This window comes from Indicator indicator, chromosome 8 (assembly GCF_027791375.1).
Source record: "Indicator indicator isolate 239-I01 chromosome 8, UM_Iind_1.1, whole genome shotgun sequence".
NCBI lineage: Eukaryota > Metazoa > Chordata > Aves > Piciformes > Indicatoridae > Indicator > Indicator indicator.
The window spans coordinates 31,493,816-31,517,427 of NC_072017.1; the positions used below are offsets into that span (position 1 = coordinate 31,493,816).

General features: G+C 46.0%; 1 protein-coding gene across 2 annotated transcripts in view; it reads right to left on the minus strand.

The window, feature by feature from the left end:
- Positions 1 to 23,612, minus strand: part of PDLIM5 (PDZ and LIM domain 5) — a 188,203-nt gene that overhangs the window by 56,126 nt on the left and 108,465 nt on the right. Inside the window, exons 5-8 of one of the 2 annotated variants that reach the window (XM_054383212.1) lie at positions 19,509 to 19,525; positions 16,885 to 16,902; positions 15,802 to 15,974; positions 14,289 to 14,325 (exon numbers count right to left, since the gene is read on the minus strand). In XM_054383212.1, the coding sequence (XP_054239187.1) occupies positions 14,289 to 14,325; positions 15,802 to 15,974; positions 16,885 to 16,902; positions 19,509 to 19,525 (245 nt within the window). Of the gene's footprint in view, positions 1 to 14,288; positions 14,326 to 15,801; positions 15,975 to 16,884; positions 16,903 to 19,508; positions 19,526 to 21,866; positions 22,283 to 23,612 lie in introns of both variants that reach the window. The other variant, XM_054383211.1, reaches the window with a different exon arrangement.

The window sequence follows — 23,612 nt, forward strand, 5'->3', positions numbered from 1 at the left end:
GCAGCAAGTTTTAGTTCACCCACAAATTAAACTTTCCCCTCAGGAAGTCTATGAGGACAGGCTGAAGGTTGTTCAGTATGGAGGAAGCTCTGGGAAGACCTAAGAGCAGCCTGCCAGGACCTGAAGGGGGCTCCAGGAAGGCTGCAGAGAGACTGCTTGCAAAGGACTGCATGGACAGGGTGAGGGACAATGGCTTCAAAGTAGAGCAGAGCAGATTGAGATTGGATGTTAGGAACAAGTTCTGCACCATGTGGATGGTGGCACAGTGAAACAGGTTGCCCAGGAAGGTGGCTGGGGCTCCATCCCTGGAGATATTCAAGGTGAAGCTGGATGAGGCCCTGGGCAACCTGATCTAGTTGGGGATGTCCCTGCTGACTGCAAGTGGGTTGGACTGGAAGTCCCTTCCAGCCCAGACCATTCTATGACTCTAAGTCATCACTCAGCATATATCAGACTTCAATTTCCCCATCCTAAACTGTGCCTCGCACCTGTGGCTCATTCCCAGCAAAACCAGGGCCCAGGACACTCAAATGTGGATCCATTCAAGTGTCTGTAGTGCTGACAGAAAGTACCCTGAAGAATATTTAGCTTACTCCCTTTTTCACAATAAACATGGAAATTTGGGTAATCCTTGCTGATAGAGAATCTAAGGTCTTAAGCTCCTCACCCCCATTTCATTTTCCCAACTTGGGAACTCTGTTGAGAAAAATGTGAACAGGTAGAAGAATAAAAAAAAACAAACAACCAAAAAAACAAAACAAACAAAAAAAAAAAAAAAAAAAAAAAAAAAACACCAAACCAAACACTTAAAAAAGTGGAAAGCCAGACTGGCTCCAAAGTAATTTCTAAATTTCAAGATCATCCAAGTAATTGCTCTGTATTTTTAAAATGATTTTGAGACACCAACAAAACACTTCAAACACTTAACTACACTTTATGCCACTTTTCAAATCTAAATGCAAAAATGCTCCCTGAAAATCACAGAATCACAGAATTGTCAGGGTTGGAAGGGACCTTAAGGCTCAGCCAGTTCCAACCCCCCTGCCATGGGCAGGGACACCTCACACTACAGCAGGTTGCTCACAGCCACATCCAGCCTGGCTGCAAAAACCTCCAGGGATGAGGCTTCCACCACCTCCCTGGGCAACCTGTGCCAGTCTCTCACATCCCTCATGGGGAAGAACTTCTTTCTCACATCCAATCTGAATCTACCCATTCCTAGGTTTTTTTTTTTTTCCATTCCCCCAGTCCTGTCACTCCCTGACACCCTCAAAAGTCTCTCCCCAGCTTTCTTGGAGCCCTCTTCAGATCCTGGAAGGCCACAAGAAGGTCACCTCAGAGCCTTCTCTTCTCCAGACTGAACAGCCCCAACTCTCTCAGTCTGTCTCCAGAGCAGAGCAGCTCCAGCCCTCTGCTCATCCTCATGGCCCTTCTCTGGACACCTTCCAGCACCTTCAGACCCTTCTTGGAACAGAGGCTCCAGAACTGGACCCAGAGCTCCAGGTGTGGTCTCAGCAGAGTGGAGCAGAGGGGGAGAATCCCCTCCCTGGCCCTGCTGGCCACACTTCTCTTGCTGCAGCCCAGGCTCTGCTTGGCTCTCTGGGCTGCAAGTGCTGACTGCTGGCTCCTGTTGAGCTTCTCATCCCCCAGCACCCCCAAGGCCTTTTCTTCAGGGCTGCTCTCAAGCCAGCCCCTGCCCAGCCTATATCAGTGCTTGGGATTCCTTGACCCAGCTGCAGGATCTTGCATTTGGCAGTCTACTGTAGATACACCTTAAATAATTTACCTTGTATGACTTACAGATGATTTAGACAGACAGCTTAAGGTTTTATTGAAAGAATTTGATTCACAGGGAGGCAGAAATGCTTCATGCCTGCCCAAAAGCAGTTGAAGAACAAAGTCATTAATCAAACACTTATTAGAAACTCTGGCAATGCTAATGAAAGCTTAGGAAGAGTTCATCTAAGGATTCTTAAAAGACCTACTTGCCCATATGAAAGAATAGGTTTGGTTTAATGTCCCAAAGCATTAATTACTGAGGGAAGCACCTTCTTTGCCTCTTGGCAAACCTATACTCTCATGTCCCTTCACAACACAAGTTCATGCCTGTATTCTTCTCCAAAAACCTTTGGCTGCTAGGCAATCAAAAGAGAAACACACCCAAAACAAGCAAGGATGACTGATCTCTAAATGCCAGGGGAATAAAACATGGAACGGTGAAGCATCATACAGGATACACTCCACTGAGCCTTCTCTCAAAAACCTTTGGTCACACTTTGACACTGTCTATTCACCCTGCAACTCCAACTTTGCACAACACAGTCAGCTTCCAACTGAGTCACAGAATAGTTTGGGTTGGAAGGGACCTCCAAAGCTCACCTAGCCCAACCCCCTTTGCAGTCAGCAGGGACATCCCCAACTAGATGAGGTTCCTCAGGGCCTCATCCAGCCTTACCTTGAATATCTCCAGGGAAGAAGCCTCAACCACCTCCCTGGGCAACCTCTTCCACTGTTCCACCACTCTCATGGTGCAGAACTTGTTCCTCACATCCAATCTCAATCTGCTCTGCTCTAGTTTGAAGCCATTGTCCCTCATCCTGTCCCTGCAGCCCTTTGCAAACAGTCTCTCTCCAGCCTTCCTGGAGCCCCCTTCAGGTCCTGGCAGGCTGCTCTTAGGTCTCCCTGGAGCCTCCTCTTCTCCAGGCTGCACACCCCCAGCTCCCTCAGCCTGTCCTCAGAGCAGAGCTGCTCCAACCCCCTGAGCATTTTTGTGTCCCTCCTCTGGACCCTCTCCATCAGGTCCATGGCCTTCCTGTATTGAGGGCTCCAGAGCTGCACACAGCACTGCAGGTGAGGTCTCAGCAGAGCAGAGCAAAGTGGCAGAATCACCTCTCTGGCTCTGCTGGCAATGCTGCTTTGGATGCAGCCCAGGCTGTGATTTGCCTTCTGTGCTGCAAGCTCACACTGCCTGCTCCTGGCCAGCTTCTCATCCAGCAGCACCCCCAAGTCCTTTTCCTCAGGGCTGGTTTCCATCACCTCCTTCCCTAGCCTGGGCAACTCCTGCCCATGACTGGTTTCTCCACCTCCATAACAGATAACATTTTCCTAACTTACAACTAAAAGCTACTCAGATTTCTAATGGCTACAAACATCTCCAGAGCAGAGTCATGGCCAGGAGACACTTGTCAACTGCTCCATCTTGACAGGACTATCATCAGGAAAATAAAACCAAAAATCAGGTGAAACTAGATGGAAAATGATAGTTTCTGATCATGCCTTTTTTAATGCATCTGGCAGGGATGTACCTGGCAGCAGTGGGTGGCAGCCCGAGGGCTGTTTCCAGAGGCAGGGCTGCTGAAGCGGCAGTGGGCAAGGGGAACGCAGAGGTCTGTGTGGCCACAGAGCACTTCTCAGGGGGAGGAAGAGCTTTCTCAGCTGTCAGAAAGCTTCCTGCATCTGGAGCAGGGAACTCTGCAGGTATTTTCCTAGTTGATGTAAATGTCACATGTAATTATAACAAGGCAATACATGGAGAACAAACATCTCTTCATTTCATTAAAAACACCAAACAGTCTATTTCTAGCTTTCACAACAACCACTGAGCAGCACACCAGGACTTTTTGTTTTTCTTTCCTAGGAACCCAATACTCAAGCCCTAGGAATCAGATTGTACCAAAAGTACTTTTGGGAGCTTTTTTACAGCCAAAGGTGAGAGCTGAAAGCCAGATTTGCTTAACCATACACCTAAACTACCTGGGCAAAATAGTGACTCCAAAACCAGACAACAAACTTGAAGGAGAGCACAACCAGGATATTAGAAACTCTACTTCCTTTGCTTGTCACCAAACCAAGCCAACCGTAAAAGATCTGAGAGTTTTAGTTCTGTCAGTCTGAAACCTCCTTTTCCACCCAACCTGACACTTGTTTGCCAATTAAATCACAGAATGTCAGGGGCTGGAAGGGACCTCAAACCATCACAGAATCACAGAATTAACCAGGTTGGAAAAGCCCTCAGAAATCATCAAGTCTAACCTGTCACCCAGCACCATCTAATCAACTAACCCATGGCACTAAGTGCCTCAACCAGTCTTACTTTAAACACCTCCAGGGACAGTGAATCCCCCCCTTCCCTGGGCAGCACATTCCAATGACCAATCTCTCTTTCTGGGAAAAATTTCTTCCTCACATCCAGCCCAAACCTTCCCTGGTGCAGCTTGAGACTGTGTCCCCTCCTTCTGTCACTGCTTGCCTGGGAGAAGAGCCCAACCCCCACCTGGCTACAACCTCCCTTCAGGTAGCTGTAGGCAGCAATGAGGTCTCCCCTGAGTCTCCTCTTCTCCAGGCTAAACACCCCCAGCTCCCTCAGCCTCTCCTCACAGGGCTGTGCTCCAGACCCCTCACTAGCCAGTCCAACTCCCCTGCCAGAGCAGGAGCACCTAGAGCAGATCACACAGCAACACTTCCTGGCAGGTTTTGAGTATCTCCAGAGAGGGAGACTCCACAACCCCCCTGGGCAGCCTCTTCCAGTCTTCTGTCACCCTCATAGGGAAAAAACTCTCCTCCTGTTTCCGTGGAACTTCCTATGCCTCAACTTCCACCATTGGCCCTTGTGCTGGCATTGGGCATCACCCAGCAGAGCCTGGCTCCAGCCTCTGGGCACTCCCCCTGCACATCTTTATCAACAGCAATGAGGTCACCTCTCAGGCTCCTCCTCTCCAAGCTCCAGAGCCCTCAGCTCCCTCAGGCTCTCCTCATAAGGAAGATGTTCCACTCCCTTCAGCATCTTTGTGGCTCTGTGCTGGACTCTTTCAAGCAGTGTCCTGAGGTCCTTCTGAACTGAGGGGCCCAGAATTGGACACAAAACTTCAGATGCAGCCTCAGCAGGGCAGAGGAGGAGGAGATCCTCTCTTTACCTACTAACCACAGCCCTTCTAATACACTGCAAATAAGCAACACTTGTCTTGCAAATTCCTTTCTGGGTGATGACTGCAGCTGAGGCAAATTGTCAGCAAAACTGCTGTAGAAATGTCAGTCCTGCCCTAAAAGAGGAGATCTGGCCAAGCTGAGGAGAGGACAGCAGCAGTTAGGTCAATTCACAACAAAACAGAGGTGTGCAGAGACAAGACCCTCAAGTTCTCTAAAACTTCATACAGCTTCTTTGTGAGGCCTTTTAAGTCACAACAAAGGGAAGAAGGTAAGGAGAAAGGGAGTAAATCACACTGACTTTATGCTCCACAGGGAGCAAACTGACTCCCAATCTTCTTTTCATACATACACACTTATTGTATTTCCATTTTTCATGTGCTCTGGCAGTAACCAGAAAAGGAGCAAGGAATTACTCTTCCAGATTAGAGTTTCTGCAGAGAGTATTTTTGACTGTTCACTAATCATAAAAAGTCCAGAACAAAAAAGAAACAAAAAAATCAAGATTGATATCTACTGTTTCATAAGTCGTCTTTGCATGTATGACTATCAGGAATAATTTCATTAATAGGAAAGATAAAAGTAGGGCTGTAAAAAGCACCTACACAAAAGAGCCATCTAAAGGCTTGCTGGCACTGGATCTGCTTTCTGTTAGTTATATATTTCTCAGGAAGTGCCAAATTCTGTGGTCTGAAGTTGCCAGAATGACTTTTTTTTTAAGGTGACTTCTTGCAACTTTCTGAAAAGGCTGCAGTTGCTCATAAAATATTTTACTGCTCAGCTCAGAGGAGGATGCTGCATCTGTGCAACTGAATGATAACACTGTAAATTACAGTAGTTGGCTCTATTGCCACCTAACCAGTTTAGGCTGTCAATAAAGAACTAAAAAAAACCCAAGAGAATTATGCTTTACAGTACAAAGACTGCCACTAATCCAGTCCAGAGCCTTCACACATTTCATAGCAAGCTCCTTCTCCTCCTTGGTGATTCTGGAGCGGGTGGCACAAATGTGTAATGGTTTTAAAGGTTGTGTCTTTAATTTTTCTTCCCAAAGTTCCAGCACAGAAAGTGAAAGGATGGAAACAAATCACTACTGGGTGTAAGAAAGCAAAATAATGATTGTTCTGAACACTTCCACGGGAGAGAGAGAAATCTTTAAGAATCTCTACTCAAATCAAGGTTGGGCAGTCTCCTCTCTGCCTGCCTGCTGCTTTTCTGGCTGCTTTTCTAGCTCACCCCCTGCATACTGACCTTCCAAGCTAAGTCTGACAGCCTCTCTGCTTCTTGGCTTTCTCTGCCTTCTGCCAGAGGGTCTGGGGGGAGTCCTTCTGGCTTGGCCCCTTAGGGGGAAGCCAGGGGGCTTGGTTGTGTTTTTCTGTTGATTGTACATATTTGTAAATGTCATGAGTAGTGTCTATTTGTACATATCCATTGCATGTCATCATGGACTGCAGTGTTGCCTGTAAATACAGCTTCATTGGCTTCCAGACTGAGCCAGCCTGGTCCTTGTTGGTGTGGGAGGGGGATTCCAGCTCTCACACTGTGACAAAATAGCAGAGCTTCAGCCAAAAAGAAACCCAGACTGAACACCCCTTGGGAAAATAAAGATCTGTGCCAGTCACTGACAACCAGCATAGGGCCTGAGTGGCAAAAGGAAGTCTCCTGACCTCTGGATGACCTAATTTTGTGTTACTGAAAGTCTGACATGGCACACAGCAGTTGCTCTGTATGGAATTCTGACAGCTATGAAAAAGGTGCTGGCCTCTCGTCCCAGCAAAACTCTGCCCTCACCCACCATCCTTTCATAGGAATCCTAGATCCTTCATGTTGGAAAAGACCCCTGGGATCATCAAGTCCATCCATTGACCCTACTCTGCAAAGTTCACCCCTAAACCATATCCCCAAGCACCACATCCAAACCACCTTTAAACACAGCCAGGCTTGGGGACTCCACCACCTCCCTGGACAGCCTATTTCAAAGTCGTTCCTGACTAATCCCATGTCAGCTCCTGAAAATACCCTCTTCTCCCAGACATCAAAAAAAAAACCCAAACAATAACCTCAAAAGGGCATTACAAAACAGAGAGAGACTTGACATAGTTTATTGTCATGTTGCACCTCAGCTTTCTCAGCTGGTTGAGACTATTACTTTGAAGGAGAAAATGTCAATCTCATATCTTGGGTTTGTTGTTGCACAAAACATGCACAGGTATGGTCAACAGGATGTTCCTCTGTGTTTTTCACAAGCACAAGTCTCTGTCTAGGGGTCTGGCATTCAGTTTTGCATTTTAAAGGAGCAGCTTTGTTTCATGTTAGAACATTGGTGCTTGGGCACATGTAAGTGAATGGTACCCATCAGGAATTATAGAATCAACCAGGTTGGAAGAGGCCTCCAAGCTCATCCAGTCCAACCTAGCACCCAGCCCTATCCAATCAACCAGACCATGGCACTAAGTGCCTCATCCAGGCTTCTCTTGCACATCTCCAGGGATGGTGACTCCACCACCTCCCTGGGCAGCACATTCCAATGGCAAATCTCTCTCTCTGGGAAGAACTTCCTCCTAACACCCAGCCTAGACCTCCCCTGGCACAGCTTGAGACTCTGTCCCCTCCTTCTGGTGCTGGTTGCCTGAAGAAGAGCCCAACCCCCACCTGGCTACAACCTCCCTTCAGGTAGTTGTAGACAGCAATGAGGTCTGCCCTGAGCCTCCTCTTCTCCAGGCTAAACACCCCCAGCTCCCTCAGCCTCTCCTCACAGGACTGTGCTCCAGACCCCTCCCCAGCCTCATTGCCCTTCTCTGGACACCTTCCAGTCCCTCAACATCTCTCTTGAATTGAGGAGCCCAGACTGGACACAGCACTCAAGGTGTGGCCTAACCAGTGCTGTGTACAGGGGTACAATGACCTCCCTGCTCCTGCTGGCCACACTATTGCTGATGCAGGCCAGGATACCATTGGCTCTCTTGGCCACCTGGGCACACTGCTGGCTCATGTTCAGCTACTATCAACCAGCACCCCCAGGTCCCTCTCTGCCTGGCTGCTCTCAGCCACTCTGTCCCCAGCCTGTAGTGCTGCTTGGGGTTGTTGTGGCCAAAGGGTAGAACTCTGCACTTAGCCTTGTTCAGTCTCATCCCATTGGCCTCTGCCCACCCATCCAGCCTGTCAAGGTCCCTCTGCAGAGCCCTTCTACCTTCTAACAGATCAACACCTGCTCCTCACTTGGTGTCATCTGCAAACTTACTGATGATGGACTCAATCCCCTCATCCAGATCATCAATAAAGATATTGAACAGGATGGGGCCCAGCACTGATCCCTGGGGGACACCACTAGTGACAGGCTGCCAGCTGGATGTGGCACCATTCACCACCAGTCTCTGAGCCCAGCCCTCCAGCCAATAACCAGCCAGATTAACAACTTTTCATTTTAAGTGAGCGACAGACAACCTTCTCTCCCCAAAGACAGACAAATCCAGGCTAGAGCAACATACAGGTAGATGATTAACTGAATCAGAATTGCCTCTGAATGATTTACCTCCCAGGAGCTTCTCCAGCAAGATGTTCAGGAAGTCTAGGAGAGGGGAGACTGCCAGGAGAAGACTCCACTATCGGCCAAAGAGCAGCTGCAGGTGCTGACCTAGCACTGTTTTCACTCCATTCACAGTAACCAAATCAAATGCAGACAGAGAGAAAGAGATTTTTAACCCACAGTGAAAGAGCATGCTGAACAGGAGACACTGCAGGGAAGTGTTAGGAAATGGGGGAAAAAACCCACCTCAAACCCAAACCCCACAGAAATACAAATAGGGGGATAAAATGAGGCATAATACACAGAATTAAAGAATGTTAGGGGATGGAAGGGACCTCAAAAGCTCATCCAGTCCAACCCCCTGCCAGAGCAGGAGCACCTAGAGCAGATCACACAGGAACACAGCCAGGTGGGTTTGGAATATCTCCAGAGAGGGAGACTCCACAACCCCCCTGGGCAGCCTCTTCCAGTCTTCTGTCACCCTCACAGGGAAAGAAGTTTTCCTCCTGTTTCCATGGAACTTCCTATGGCTCAGCTTCCACCCATTGCCCCTTTTACTGAAGGTTGACAAGTGTCCTGCTGCTTATAAACTCAGAAAGCCAAATAGTGCTTTTACTTTTAGAAAGATGGAGCACAGATATTTAGCATTACATGATGTCACTGACTAGAAAAGGAACAGACACAAGTCCTAGTGGGGTTGACTCCCTGAAGCTTTACACAGTTTTTAGGCTGTTAATTCTGTGAAAGTTGGAGTGGGTGTTTCACAATATTCTTTTCTGAATCCTTTCTTCCTTACAGTCATGACAGCAAACATAAACTAAGTCTAGAAAACACTATCTCAAAGCCTTCTACTTCAAGTAAAGCATCCATCAAACATCTCACTCTAATAGAGACACAAGAAAGTAAACTACAAGGTAGAGACCAATCACACACTAGTTTTGACTAGACTAAATCAATCACACACTAGTTTTGAGTGGCCTAAATCAGCCACAGGAGCAGGCATTGCTGCCTTTTTTTTTTTCTTCCTTCCTTTCTTTTTTTATATTAGGATGAAAAATAAAAAATCTCAATCAAGTAAGGAACCTTAAGTGCTGAAAATTATTGAATAGGGTTAGGAAAGACCAAGGAGCAGACCTCATAGGTGGTAAAGGTATAGATGGGAATTCTGGAACAGGTGGCTTCTCCAAAGTCTTGGCAGCTCCAGAGTTTTTATTAACACAGATATCCTGGGACCCTGTTCCATTAGGCAGACCTGCAGGGATGCTTTATGGATATTTATAACACAGAGTTAAAACATGATTTGTAAACAGGTTGTTTTCAGGGCTGACCAAGTGCAAGACAACTGCTTCCCAGTGGCTATGGATTAGTTGAACTACAAATCTAGGAAATCCAGATGCATCCTTACTCAGGACAATGCACTGACTGCACAATTTAAGGCCAAACCCAGATCTGTACTTGGTTGGTCAAAAGGAGATTGTTAGAAGTGAACATCTAAAACATGGTGGAAAAGAAGAGTGCTACAGAATTAGAATTAATCAGTTGCTAAAACACATCTATAAACATTACATAATCACAGAAACATTGAGGTTGGAAAAGACCCTCAGCATCACCAAGTCCAACCATTAACCCTGCTCTACAAGGATCACCCCTAAACCATAGCCCCAAGTACCACATCCACCCCACCTAGATGTTTAAACACAGCCAGGCTTGGGGACTCCACCACCTCCCTGGGCAGCACATTCCAATGCCTGACCACTCTTGCTGGGAAAAAATCCTTCCTAATGTCCAGTCTAAACCTACCTAGGTGAAGCTTGAGGCTGGTCCCTCTTGTTCTATCACTAATTACCTTTGAGAAGAGACCAGCACCAGCCCCTCTACAAGGTCGTTTCAGGGAGTTGTAGAGAGCAATGAGGTCTCCCCTCAGCCTCCTCTTTTCCACACTAACCATCCCCAGCTCCTTCAGTCACTCCTCATCAGGTTTATTCTCCAGCTCCTCCCCAGCTTCCTTGCCCTCCTCTGCACTGGCTCCAGCTAAAGGCCACACTGCTTTTCTAAGCTTTATGCAACTGGTTTAAGAGTTGAAACTGACACATTTCAGTGAGGGCTCAATAAAGCAACACCCTTCAAAGGGAAAAGAACTGGGCAGACAGATCAGCATAATGGTAAGTTAAATGCTCATGTGAATATACTTCCAGCAGCTAATGACATAGAATCACAGAACCAACCAGGTTGGAAGAGAGCTCCAAGATCACCACGTCCGACCGATCACCCAACCCTATCTCAAAACAAAATAGGAACACTTGGAGGGTTCAAACCACTTTGTCTTTCTGAAGAAAACTATACAGAGAGTCCAAAGGGATAACCATGATAGTTTTCCTTGCATTGCTGGCCTCTGAAACTCCCACCTTTCCAATCTTTGAACCCAGCAAAACATTTAATACACTCCTTCATATTCCTACTTTAATATGCAGCATTTATCAGATGATTAAACTGTGTTGGGTGCGCGGTCGGCTCCACACTTGGGTTTAGTAACACACTTGGGGGTTTAGTAACAGTGCTCACTACCAAGTAACAAGACAGATGGGGGCAGTCAAACTGCCTGCCAGTTCTCAGTCAAAACACTCTTAAAGTGCCTTGCTGTCCCCAGGGGGGGAACCCAAATGGTGTGTAAGATGTGACGTGCCTTAGTCTATCATTACCAGTGCAAATCTAATTGTACTGTATGCTGTTAGGCATCCACGTGGGTGACTGTTAGTGTCAGACAACTTGGCTATTACCTGAAGTCTCCATTTTCTGTTGGGCTTTTCCTAGACATAAAATGACAAATACTATAAGCTACTGTTGCACTGCACAGCAGTATAAGCCATCTGAAAAGGAAACACAGGCTTAAAATGCTTCCAAAGGTCTCAATTCCTTCTGCTTTTCCAAGCTGCGCAACAAAAATAACCCGACTGCCCCCCCCCCACCAAAAGTCTGCAGAAGCATTTGGACTGGACATGATTCTGTTCACACCAATTCTACCAGTAAGATCTGTAGGTCACCTGCAGAAACTACAAGCCAATTGCAACACTTCTCATTAAGAAATGATGAAAGATTAGGCTTCTGTGTGTGCTTTACAATTCACCTTTACAGTCCGAGACTTCTCCAGTTCCATAAACACTGCGCTTAGAACTCTTACTCCTGTAGCCCCACCTCCCCCCCAGAAAAAAAGCCCAAACAATTTATTGATTTCTGCAAATCTCACATTGATTTTGCCAACACAAACACGCCCCCTTTTAAAAAACACAACCAGGAACTCTCCTCTTCGTGACAGCTTTGTACGATCCAGAGGGATGAAGGTGTAAGGAAATTACGCAGCTCCGCATAGGAGAGCGCTAAGGCCAAGGAACTCAAGAGACTCAGAAGAAAAACAGACAGCTAAGATAAAAGCAACTTTTATTAAAATACTCTTAAAGCTTCAGAAAGCATAAATTACTGACTGTGTAGCTACTATAATACAGTATTTTACAGGAGAATCACAGGGCCAGGAAGCTTTTATAAATAAAACAGCAGAAAGCCTACGAGCTTCACTCTGTAATAAATAAATACTACTCTCTTATTTTGTTCCTGTTAGAGGATGTGTTGAGGCTCTTAGAAGTACACAGCAACATATTTTTCAGGTATATTTGGTTGGGGTTTTGTTTGGGTTTTTGTTCTTTTTTTTTTTTAAGATTTCCACAATACGAACATTTTCTCAGTTTAAGAAGCAGAATCTTTCTATTGAGCTTGCACTTCAAATCACAACATTGCAGTAGCATTACTATTATTATTGTCATTTAAAGGTTAGCCTCTGCATTGTAAAACATTTACAACCACTCTAAAATTGACCCGCTGCTGAAAGGCTGCTGAGATCCAAGCTAATTATTCTTGTTTGAAGCAAGTGCATACAGTTCCTCTTTGTCTTCTCCCTCCAACACCACACCCCTTCCCCAAAAAATCAAAGTACCACAACTTCTTCTCCATTTGTCATAATTTTCTGCTTTCTAACAACCTACAGTAAACTCAAACTCAGCAAGGCAAATGACTCCTTTAAGGCAAAAGAGCAATAAATGCAGCAGCCATCTCCTGCATGTTGGGAGATTCAGTCACCAGGAGTTGTTCTGTTTTAAATACCAGGGGGGAAGGAAAAGGAAGTTTTTTTGCCAACTAGTGATCAGCACAAAAACATTTTCACCCCCTTTTTTTTTTTTTTACACATCAGTAGGAAAGTGTTAGAAAAAGTAATAGAAAAGGATAGGACTTCTCTTACAGTAAGGCTAGTGAAATACATTTTCTTTTTTTTCGCTCTTTTTTTTTTTTTTTTTTTGCAAAGCAGATGGAAAAGAAGAAGGAAGGATTTATTTATATTTATTTATTATATTTTTTTTCTTTTTTTTTTTTTTTTGCTTTTGCAGCCTGGGTAAAATCACTGGACATTAAGAGCACGTGCTGAGACTTCATGGTGCCAGTCACGTAATTTTGTATATTTGGGGCTAAGGACGTGGATGGGAACCTTTTCCCTGTGGAAAAAGAAACAAAACAAAACAGAAGTGATAGAAGAAAAAAAAATAAGAAAGGAAGAAAGGTTGTCTCAAGCAGTTTCACAAGCCAGCATGCAATCTCCATGCACTATTCCTGTCTACATGCTGCCTTCCTCTCTCTGTCAAGAGCTTGGAGGGAGCATTAGGCCAAGTCAGTAGAACAACTCCCACTGAGCTGCATGAACCATTAGATTTAGCCACAAGTGGCTTCTCATTTGGAGCAGTTGTGGCAGTTTTAGGCTGCTGCCTAGGAAAATTTTCTACAGATCTTGAGTAGAAAGTGGTAGACTGTAAATAAATTACCGTTGGATGTAAAAGGGGAAAGAAATGATAAGGTCTAAATAATCCCTTTGGTCTGATAAGTAACAGCAAGTTAGTTGTATAAACTAAATTTTCTCTCTTTTCAGCTTCTTGGCTCTAGCTGATACCAGCTGGTGGCTTTTGCTTGGCTGCTGCTGACCTTGGCTATGTTCTTCTTGTGGCTAAGTACTAACAAACTACTCTCTGCTCTTCTCTTTCTTTCTCCTGTACAGGGTTGGGGAGAAAGGAGCAGAGAGGGGGAAGGCTGTTGGTAGCCCCCTGGTTTTGTCCAGCCCCCTGGTTTTGACTTCTTGTGTTGTGTATAAATTGTAAATAGATGTAAATATTGTGTATTTTGTACATACTCATTGCAGTCCATATTTCTAGATTTTAGTCTGCTTGTAAATAGAGCTTCATTTGCTTTCCAGCTGAGCCAGTCTGGCAGTTTTATTTTGGGGGGTAATTCCCACCCACCACAATCAGCACTTAGCCCAAAGAAGGCAGCTGCCCCCCATTTGCAGTCCAGAGCAGTACCATTTTTTCCAGCTATGCTTTGCAATCTGATCCACACTCACAAATCAAAGAACACAAATCAAACTCACAAAACAAACCACTGCCTGGTTAGGTTTAGGAAAAGGAACAGCATGTCGACAAAGCTGATCTTGCACAGAAAAAAAACCCCAACCCAATCGGTTCAGGCTTAGGGAAATCTTCAAACTCCTGCACAGTCATTAATTCACCACCAGATTTAGAAAGGTTGGTCACAACAACAACAAAAAAATCCAAATTTTTACATGCCAAGCCAGAAGGCAAAACTAGAAGCAACACTTAGGAAAAAAAAACAAAAAACAAACCACACCACCCGGGTGTCACACAAATGCACCAAACTATCAGTTAAGAATGAAGACATGCAAAAGGATTAAAGTATTAAAAGAAATAACAATGTATGCAAGTAATAAAAATGCGAAACATCAACTCACTTTGTCTTCTTTGCAGCTTCCTGTACTGGTTCTTTCACTGCAACAAATTAGGAAAGTGTTATTTTTTAAGGCATTGAAGGCACTACTGTACCACTCTCCTAGTTTAGAGCAGGACAGTTTGGCTCTATTGCTCCAAAAGGGGCAAAGGAAGAATGCTGACACAAATGGATTGGATAGTCATGGAAAGGTTAAATGGAAAAGCAATTCATATACTACAAAACCCACGAAGCATAGTGGTGAACACAGCAAAGCATAGAAAGATCAAAGAAATTCCCAATCTAATCCTAACACCAGACCAAAACCCCAACACTCCCATTCTCCCCAGCTAGGGTTCACCAACACCCCAAGGCTCTTTCTCCCCCTCCCCCCCAACTTTTTACCCTGGCATTAGGCCTAAACAGGCCAAGACTGCACAGGAAAAAGAAAATTACTCAGGCCAAAGAGGCCTCTGATGCTCCCTCATGTTACCAGATAAGAGAGCATCTCTCTCCCATGAGAGCAGAGAGGGAAGAAAGAGAAAGACAATAACTCTGCAGCCAGATGGATAAGGGTACAGGATCGATGGGTAGCAATCCACTCTTGCCTGTGTCCACCCACTGGGGTGGGCACTCTGGGCACTGGGGGCTCAACTCTGTAGTTTCTTTTTGTTTGGAGGCACCCAGCCTAATGGCCTAAAGAATTTCAGTTTTATTACACTGAAATTCTCCCCTCTGCCAAAGCCTTCACTGAAACAGGAAGTTATAAGGCTCAGTTCCATGCCCCAATGGAAAGGAAGTGTGTCTATAAAAGAGCCTCTTTGCCATCAGGATTGCTGACAGGTAGCTCTGCTGGTCTCTGCCCTTTCCCTTCCCATGTTAGCATTAAGAAAGGTGAGTCATGAAGTGGAAGATGAATGGAAGTTAGAATCATAAAATTGTGAGAGTTGGAAGGGACCTCAAGGCTCAGCCAGTTCCAATCCCCCTGCCATGGGCAGGGACACCTCACACTACAGCAGGTTGCTCACAGCCACATCCAGCCTGGCTGCAAAAACCTCCAGGGATGAGGCTTCCATCACCTCCCTGGGCAATCTCTTCCAGTGTCTCACCACCTTCATAAGGAAGAACTTTTTCCTAGCATCCAATCTCAATCTACCCATTTCTAGTTCTGCTCACACATGGACAATCACCTTTACTTCAGAATACCTTATCACTGGCTTCTAGAGGCATTCTGCCAGAGAATCAACAGTTGATGTAATTAAATCTGCCCCTGGCAACAGAGTCTGAGTCTACCCATTTCTAGTTTTGCTCCATTCCCCCCAGTCCTATCACTCCCTGACACCCTCAGAAGTCCCTCCCCAGCTTTCTTGGAGCCCCCTTCAGATCCTGGAAGGCCACAAGAAGGTCTCCTCAGAGCCTTCTCTTCTCCAGCCTGAACAGCCCCAACTCTCTCAGCGTGTCCTCATATTTCCCCTTGTCCCCATTTTTTAAAACCACCTGCCCGAGGCCCTCCCTTTTGTTCCCAGCAGAGTACTCACTGTGGTCAGTGCCGGTGATCTGGGCCAGGATGCGGAAGGAGCGGGACTGGGTGGTGCCTGTCCGGGGGTGCCAGTCCTCGGTGTCTTCAATCAGCCGCTTCTTGCTGGCATCACTGTGGGTGGGCGTGTGGTAAAACTCCATATCGGTATCCACAATGTGCTTCCGTGGGGGGCTGCCTCAGGGAGAGGAGAGAACAGTGACTGAAAACCTTCCCAGGCCATGTGGGATGGGGCAGTTACAAGAGACACAAGCAGAAGGGTGACTTTCTGCAACGTTTCAACGGCAGCTCCTGCGTTTGCATGCAGGTGTGCAGCAGTGAGCTAGACAGGCACATAGGCTCATAGAAGAGTCATAGGATGGTCTGGGTTGGAAGGGATCTCCAAAGGTCATCCAGTCCAACCTCCCCACAGTCAGCAGGGACATCCCCAACTAGATCAGGTTGCCCAGGGCCTCATCCAGCCTCACCTTCAATATCTCCAGGGATGGAGCCTCAACCACCTCCCTGGGCAATCTGTTCCAGTGTTCCACCACCCTCATAGGAAAAAACTTGTTCCTAACATCCAATCTCAATCTGCTCTGCTCTAGTTTGAAGGCATTGCCCCTTGTCCTGTCCCTGCAGCCCTTTGCAAACAGTCTCTCTGCAGCCTTCCTGTACACTTCAGGTACAGGAAGGTTACTATTAGGTTTCCCTGGAGCCTCCTCTTCTCCAGGCTGAACACCCCCAGCTCCCTCAGCCTGTCCTCAGAGCAGAGCTGCTCCAACCCCCTGAGCATGTTCATGGCCCTCCTCTGGACCCTCTCCATCAGGTCCATGTCCTTCCTATATTGAGGGCTCCAGACCTGCACACAGTACTGCAGGTGAGGTCTCGCAGAGCAAAGTGGCAAAACCACCTCTCTGGCTCTGCTGGCTATGCTGTTTTGATGCAGCCCAGGATGTATCAAACACAGATTCAGTTCTCTGAACCAACCAGAGCTTTACAATGACTTTAAGCCAACTGAAATATTCTTCCTTGTCTCGCTGGTGAAACATTTTAAACAGCAAAAGACAGTATTACTGCGACATTTACATGCTTAAGCCTTTACCGTTTGGGTGGGTTTTTCCTTGGAGATGACAGAGTAAGACAGCAAGAGAAAGATTTTTCCCAGCAGAAACAGGAAAAGGAGAAAAAAGAAAATAGTGTGAAATAAAGTCAGAATGCTGAAAAAGAAGTGCAGCTCATTATTCTTTCAAATTAGTTTTTGGGGAGGGGGCACTGAAATCCGATTAACAGCGATATTCACATTCCGCTGACAAAGTCACAGAGCTATCGTACTTGCGTTAAGCTCACACCAATTTCCTCACAGGGATTACAGGGGGAAATATATTTTGTTAAACAGGGCAAGTCTAGTTCAGCTCAAGTGCCCCTCATCATGTTCTCCCTTTGGTTCACAAGAGGCAAAGAGCTAAATGTGCCACTCAGTACACACCAAGTCTTTAGTACTCGGCAAAACTCGGATCAGAACCAGGCCTTTTGAAAGCGCAGGGGTAGTGACATGGTGGAGCATGACATGGAGATGCTGATGCTCAATACCCTCTCTGCAATTCAAAGGAGCAGACTGATCCTTTCATTTGGCACTTTTTCCCCACAGCAACCCACAAGCTGTCATCAATCCCTCCACTGGCAGACTTGCAACAGCACAGGATTGCAAGTAACTGATGTGAAGAAACTGTAATGGCACTGCTCAGTGTGGGAAATGAGAACAGAAGAGTCATCCTGGAGGCATTACCCCCAAATTCTCCATTAGTGATCCCAAAAGCATTCATAAATATTAATATATTCCTATTAATACTCTTTAAATGTGTGTTGATTTTCACATAATTCACAGGAGATGGACAGCGCAAGACTAGCTCCTAAGGCAAAACAATTTAAAAATACTACAACAAACCTGAAAAAAAAAAATCCCTTTTAGTTTTGCAACTATTTCCCCACTTTCCAAAGAGCTTCTGGTGAAGAAAGGTGGAAAATATGAATGAGAATGGTGCAAATTACTAGTTCACAGGCTCACAGGGTGTTAGGGGTTGGAAGGGACCTCCAGAGATCATCAAGTCCAACCCCCCTGCCAGAGCAGGACCACAGAATCCAGCACAGGTCACACAGGAACACATCCAGATGGGTCTAGAAAGTCTGCAGAGAAGGAGACTCCACAACCTCTCTGGGCAGCCTGTTCCAGTGCTCTGGGACCCTCACAGTGAAGAAGTTCCTCCTCATGTTGAGGTGGAACCTCCTGTGCTGGAGTTTCTATCCATTGCCCCTTGTCCTATCACAGGGTGCAACTGAGCAGAGCCTGTCCCCTCCCTCTTGACCCCCAGCCCTCAGATATTGATAGACATTGATTAAATCCCCTCTCAGTCAAGGAGCTAAGAATTAGGCCCATTAAATGGAAGGCCATAAGTAGGCTTAAAAGCATCCTTAACACTTCAGGGAATGATATGAAAGGTGTCATGCAGAGATGGAATTTGTCAACACAGTGTTAGTGAAGTACATGTAGCACATATCAAAGTTACTGAAAGAGGGAGAGGTATACAAGCAGGACAATGGCTTTTCCAGGACAGAGCATACAAGTAACACACAGGAAAATTAAGTAAAGCATCAAAGCAGTTAATAGTGAAAAAAATTAAAATCAGAGATGTAAAGCAGTAATTAAAGGTATGGAATTGCAGGGAAATGTAACTATTTGCAAGCAGTTGGCTGCATTCTAGCCACTGCCACAGTGAAATAAGTAGCCTTTTACACGTGTTGAACGTGGTGTGACAAACAAAGTATCCTGCTGACTTCTCTTGTGGAGCCTAGCAGGCCCTTTTTCAAGGCATGAGTCTACTGGTAATGACTCAGTGAGGCAACAAGGTGGTGCCAGAGACAAAGGAAGATCCAGCGGCATGGCTCTCCCGAAAGTCAGCTTTGAGGCAAGGGGGGGAAAGGCAAGCCAGTAAAACCTCCAGCATGCACAAATCACACTACATGGATGCTACTCTTGTTTTTATTGTATGGTCTGGGATGGAAGGGACCTCCGAAGGTCATCTAGTTCAACCCTCTCTGCAGTCAGCAGGGGCATCCCCATCTAGGTCAGGTTGCCCAGAGCCTTGTCAAGCCTCACCTTGAGCACCCCCATGGATGGGGCCTCAACAACCTCCCTGGGTAACCTGTTCCAGTGTTCCACCACCCTCATGGTAATGAACTTCAGTATCCATCCCTTCACTCCACAATTCCCAAACCATTTTTGCTTTTATACTGTATTTCACCATTTACTAGTTGTATCACCCACACCAACTAGCCATAGATGCACCAAGAACTCATCAATATACCCACACCAATCAGCCATAGATGCACCAAAGAATTTATCAACACTCCCACACCAATCAGCCACAGATGCACAAAGAATTTATCAACACAAACACCACACAAACAAATAAATAAATAGAATTAAAAAAAAAACAACCCTGCAAAATCTAACACACAGCAATAAGCAAGGATCACATCATGTCCAATGCAGACAAAACTCTGCTGCACTATGAAGTTACTCAGAAAAGCTGAAGCTGGTTTGCAAAATGTAAATAATAAAGCTCTGTGAGAGCTGTGATTTTGCAAAACAAGAATACATGCTGGTTATTCCAACAGGGGAAAAAAAAACAACAACCATAGTTCCACTCCAGTGCTGTTGATACTAACTTTGTCATTGTTGTTATCTGCAAGGGAAAAAAAGAAGTATTTGATGTGTTAATACATTCTTTGCTTCTTGAAATATGACAGGATTTTTCCAAATTCAAGCTCTGGCAAAGCCTTATATTACCTAAGTCAAACTTAGAATCGTCAAGAGAACCTACAAGGAAAAAAAATATTATCCTAGCTGAGCTTCAACTGAGTGAAGCCTGTGGACATCTTACCTGTTTTAAGCAGCAGGCACATTTCCATGCAAGAGCTGGCAAGAAGGGTCTTGAGAAAAGCATAATTGCATGCAGCCTAGTGAAGGCAAATTGCTTTCTTTCTAAGCCAAGACTAAAACAAGGGAAACAAAACTTCCTTCCCCATCCTGAAGTGAAAGCCAATAGTTTAGGTCCCGACTGAAGGGAACAAGTAGGAAGGGAGGAAATGCTGAGGACAACGAGGTGCATGTCTGAAGAACTCCATTTGCTCAGCAGTGCTACTTATGGAGAAGAATAATACAAAACACAGAAGAAAGAATTTATCCCAGACTAACCAATCCAGTTGGTATTATTCTTTCTGAAACCTAAGGTGGGGCAGTAACAGTTGCTCTAAGTAGTGAACCCATCCTTAATGTCAAGTTTACACTTAGCCTGCAGCACTTCCTTCCTGGAAGCCTTAATTTCGTTGCTATTGTTCCACTTTTTCAGTACTAATTGCTGCTTTTGAATACTCCTTACTCAGTTATTTGCTGAAACAACATTCCTGGAAAGATAAGAGAGATGGTTTGCCAAGGGTATTCAACAGGTCTACCAACCAGCATCGAGTAAGTCCTGGGGATCTTCTGATTTCATCCCACTTCTATGCATCAGGGACTCTGGCCACCAGCTGTTTAAGAAAAGAGCTGGATGCTACCATACCAACAGCATCATATGAGTCCATGTAGAGAGAATATTGATACTACAAACATAAAGAGAACAGGCACCTAGCAAAATTCCCACCCTCTGGGAGATGTTCAGCTGAAACTGCAGTTTATTTTGTCTTTAGTTGATGTGGATGTTTACCTTTCTGCAGGCTTCTTCACATACTTTATATCCTAAGAGAACATCAGAGGAGAGAGGCACTAGGCCTATTCCTCCAGCCTGTCCCTTGAGGGATGAGAAATAGTAACCACAGGTTTCACGTTCTTGAGATCTATGAGAAACCTACAGTTCCCCTTTTGCCCTTCTTGTTACCTAATTCAATCTGCCAGACACTGCTGCTAGGCGTGGAGGCCAGCTGGCATGAGACTGCTTGCACTCCTCTCTCCTTGGCACAGCAGATGCTGGGTTCCAGTCTCAGAGATGCTGCAGCTCACAAGCCCTGCCCAGGAAGTGCTGGGAGAGCCCAAGGCAGCCCTGGCCAGAAGCGTGCCACCAAAACAGGGCAGTGGTACAGGTCTGAGTGCCCAGGATCACTGCTGGGCTCAGATTAATTAATCAATCCATTGTTGATTGGTCCAGATGCTATACAAGAGGGAGTATAAGCAAAACATTTTATGCAGCCTTACAATCCCTTAAATGTTAGGCCTCCAACATCCAACTTCAACATAAAAAAGCCCTGCAAACTATTTGAATACAAAAATTACCCAGGCTTTAAATCTGTGCTGCTTTTCTAGGGTAGAAGTAACACTTCAAGTTGTGGTATTTACATTTTAATGCTGCAAAGAATCTGCTAAACCTTGCCAGCTTCCTTGAAGGTTTCTTAAACTTTCTCATGTTTTGTACAGAGAAGCAACCTGATCTAGTGTGAGATGTCCCTGCCCATGGCAGGGGGGATGGAACTAGATGATCCTTGAGGGCCCTTCCAACCCTGACAATTCTATGATCTGCCTCCCTTCTGGGACTTTTCTCCACCAATCCTGTCGGTGCCACAGTTGGTCTTTCAGTGCATCCCATTCCCAGCCATCCCACAGCATCCCCTGACCCTTCTTGACATCCTGCTCTGCACTTCTGAGTGCCTGCTGCTTTCAGTCAGGAATCAATAGAGAGTGAGACACAGACATTGGAATCAACACCAGGCTTGTTGTAAGGTCCAGAACACAGCTGACACAATCCATCTGGTCGTGAATTTTGTGGTCCCGACCCAATTTAGCTGTGACACTCTAGAAACCGAGCATATCACTCCTGAGAAACATCATCCCCGAAGGGCTGGCTCAGCCCTCAAAGCATCACTTGGAAGCTGAGTCATTCACTCCTGAGCGCTAATAGTCCTCCAAAAGCCATGTCTTACTTAGCCCTTACACAAGCCCAGCTTTTTGCCTGTGAGGAAAGACCCTCACAACAGCAAAAAAAAAAAAAAAAAAAGGAAAAAAAAAAGAAATTAAAAAAAATAAATCCCACCTACCCATTTTGCTGTTTACTCTCCCCCTGGTTCTCTCCGCCTCCTCGTCGCGGCCCCTCGGCTACATCCTGGGCGCCGTCGGCGGCAGCGGGGGCCGCAGGGTGGGCGGCAGGGGGCTGCCGTAGGACATTAACGGCAGGTTTAGCGGCGCTCGGCACGGGTGCCCCCTGCCCAGCCTTAGGCCCGGCGTTGGTAACATGCAGTCCGGGCGCGACAAACGGCGCCGGGCCGGCACCCGCCGCCGCCGCCTGAGCTGGGGTGAAGGCGGAGGATGGTGATGGGATGGAGGTGACTTTGGAGGAGGTTACAGCTCCAAACGGCCTCGGTGTCTTATTGTAAGCCACGCTTGGCACGGCAGTGACTTTGGGTGCAACAGCAGAGGCAATGGGCACAGGCTTAACTACTTCGGTAGGTTCACCCTATGCGAAACGAAAAACAAAAAGGGAACACACAAAACCGCACCAAACGCATGCAGCACATTCCTCAGCGGGAGGGGAAGGGGAAGGGGGGGGTGTTCCTCGCTGCTTTCGGGGCGGAGAACCTGCTCAGCACCGAAGGAAGAAGCACAGAAGCAAGCCTTAACAAGAATGCAGCCAGGAAATGTACAGAAAGGAAAAAAAAAAAAAAAAAACAGTGAGCCATGCGTTTTAGGAAAGGGAACGATCCAGGCATGCACAGTCAACATGGAATCCCATGATGCTAACTCCTCTCATCATATCATAGAATTGTTAGGGTTGGAAGGGACCTCAAGGATCATCCAGTTCCAACCCCCCTGCCATGGGCAGGGACACCTCACACTACAGCAGGTTGCTCACAGCCACATCCAGCCTGGCTGCAAAAACCTCCAGGGATGAGGCTTCCACCACCTCCCTGGGCAACCTCACCACCTTCATGGGGAAGAATTTCTTCCTAACATCCAATCTGAATCTACCCATTTCTAGTTTTGCTCCATTCCCCCTAGTCCTATCACTCCCTGACACCTCCCCAGCTTTCTTGGAGCCCCCTTCAGATACTGGAAGGCCACAAGAAGGTCTCCTCGGAGCCTTCTCTTCTCCAGACTAAACAACCCCAACCCTCCCAGTCTGTCTCCGTAGGAGAGGAGCTCCAATCCTCTGATCATCCAAAATAGGCACCCCACAAATCACATCCAAGAGCAACTGAAGAATCACTTCATTGCAAAAACCCACTGGGGTAAACTCATGTGGGAAAAAAAAAAATCAGTGTTTTTTTAATAAAAATCCACATTCCACTCCTCAAACCCCATTTGGGATATCCATGTTCCCCAGACACACCCAGCATGTGTGTGTGTACACACACTATGTATGGATCTGTTGATGTGGCCCTTAGGAGTGGAACTAGAGCACTGGAGCTCATTTATTAGGGGCCAGTGCTTTGGGACTTTGAGCTTTTCCAGTTGCACTCCACACAGATATCCCAACGTATTCTTTTTTTTTAATTTTTTCTCCCCTTTCTGGGAGCTATATTTTAACATCATGGTTCCCAAGCTGTGGCCTTTCAAATCACAGTCTGCAGAACAGTGGGTACTATAAATACCACTCATCATTTCTGTCCATTGCAGAGGATTTTTAAGTATTGGCCATTTGTAAGCATTTTCAGGATTGCAAACATTCTTCTCATTAAAAAAAAAAAGGGGGGATGGGGGAGTAGGGTTGAAACTAATGCATGACAAAAAAAATTATGATTTAGAAGAACATGAGTACAAGAAACTCCCCTGGGGTCTAAGGAAAA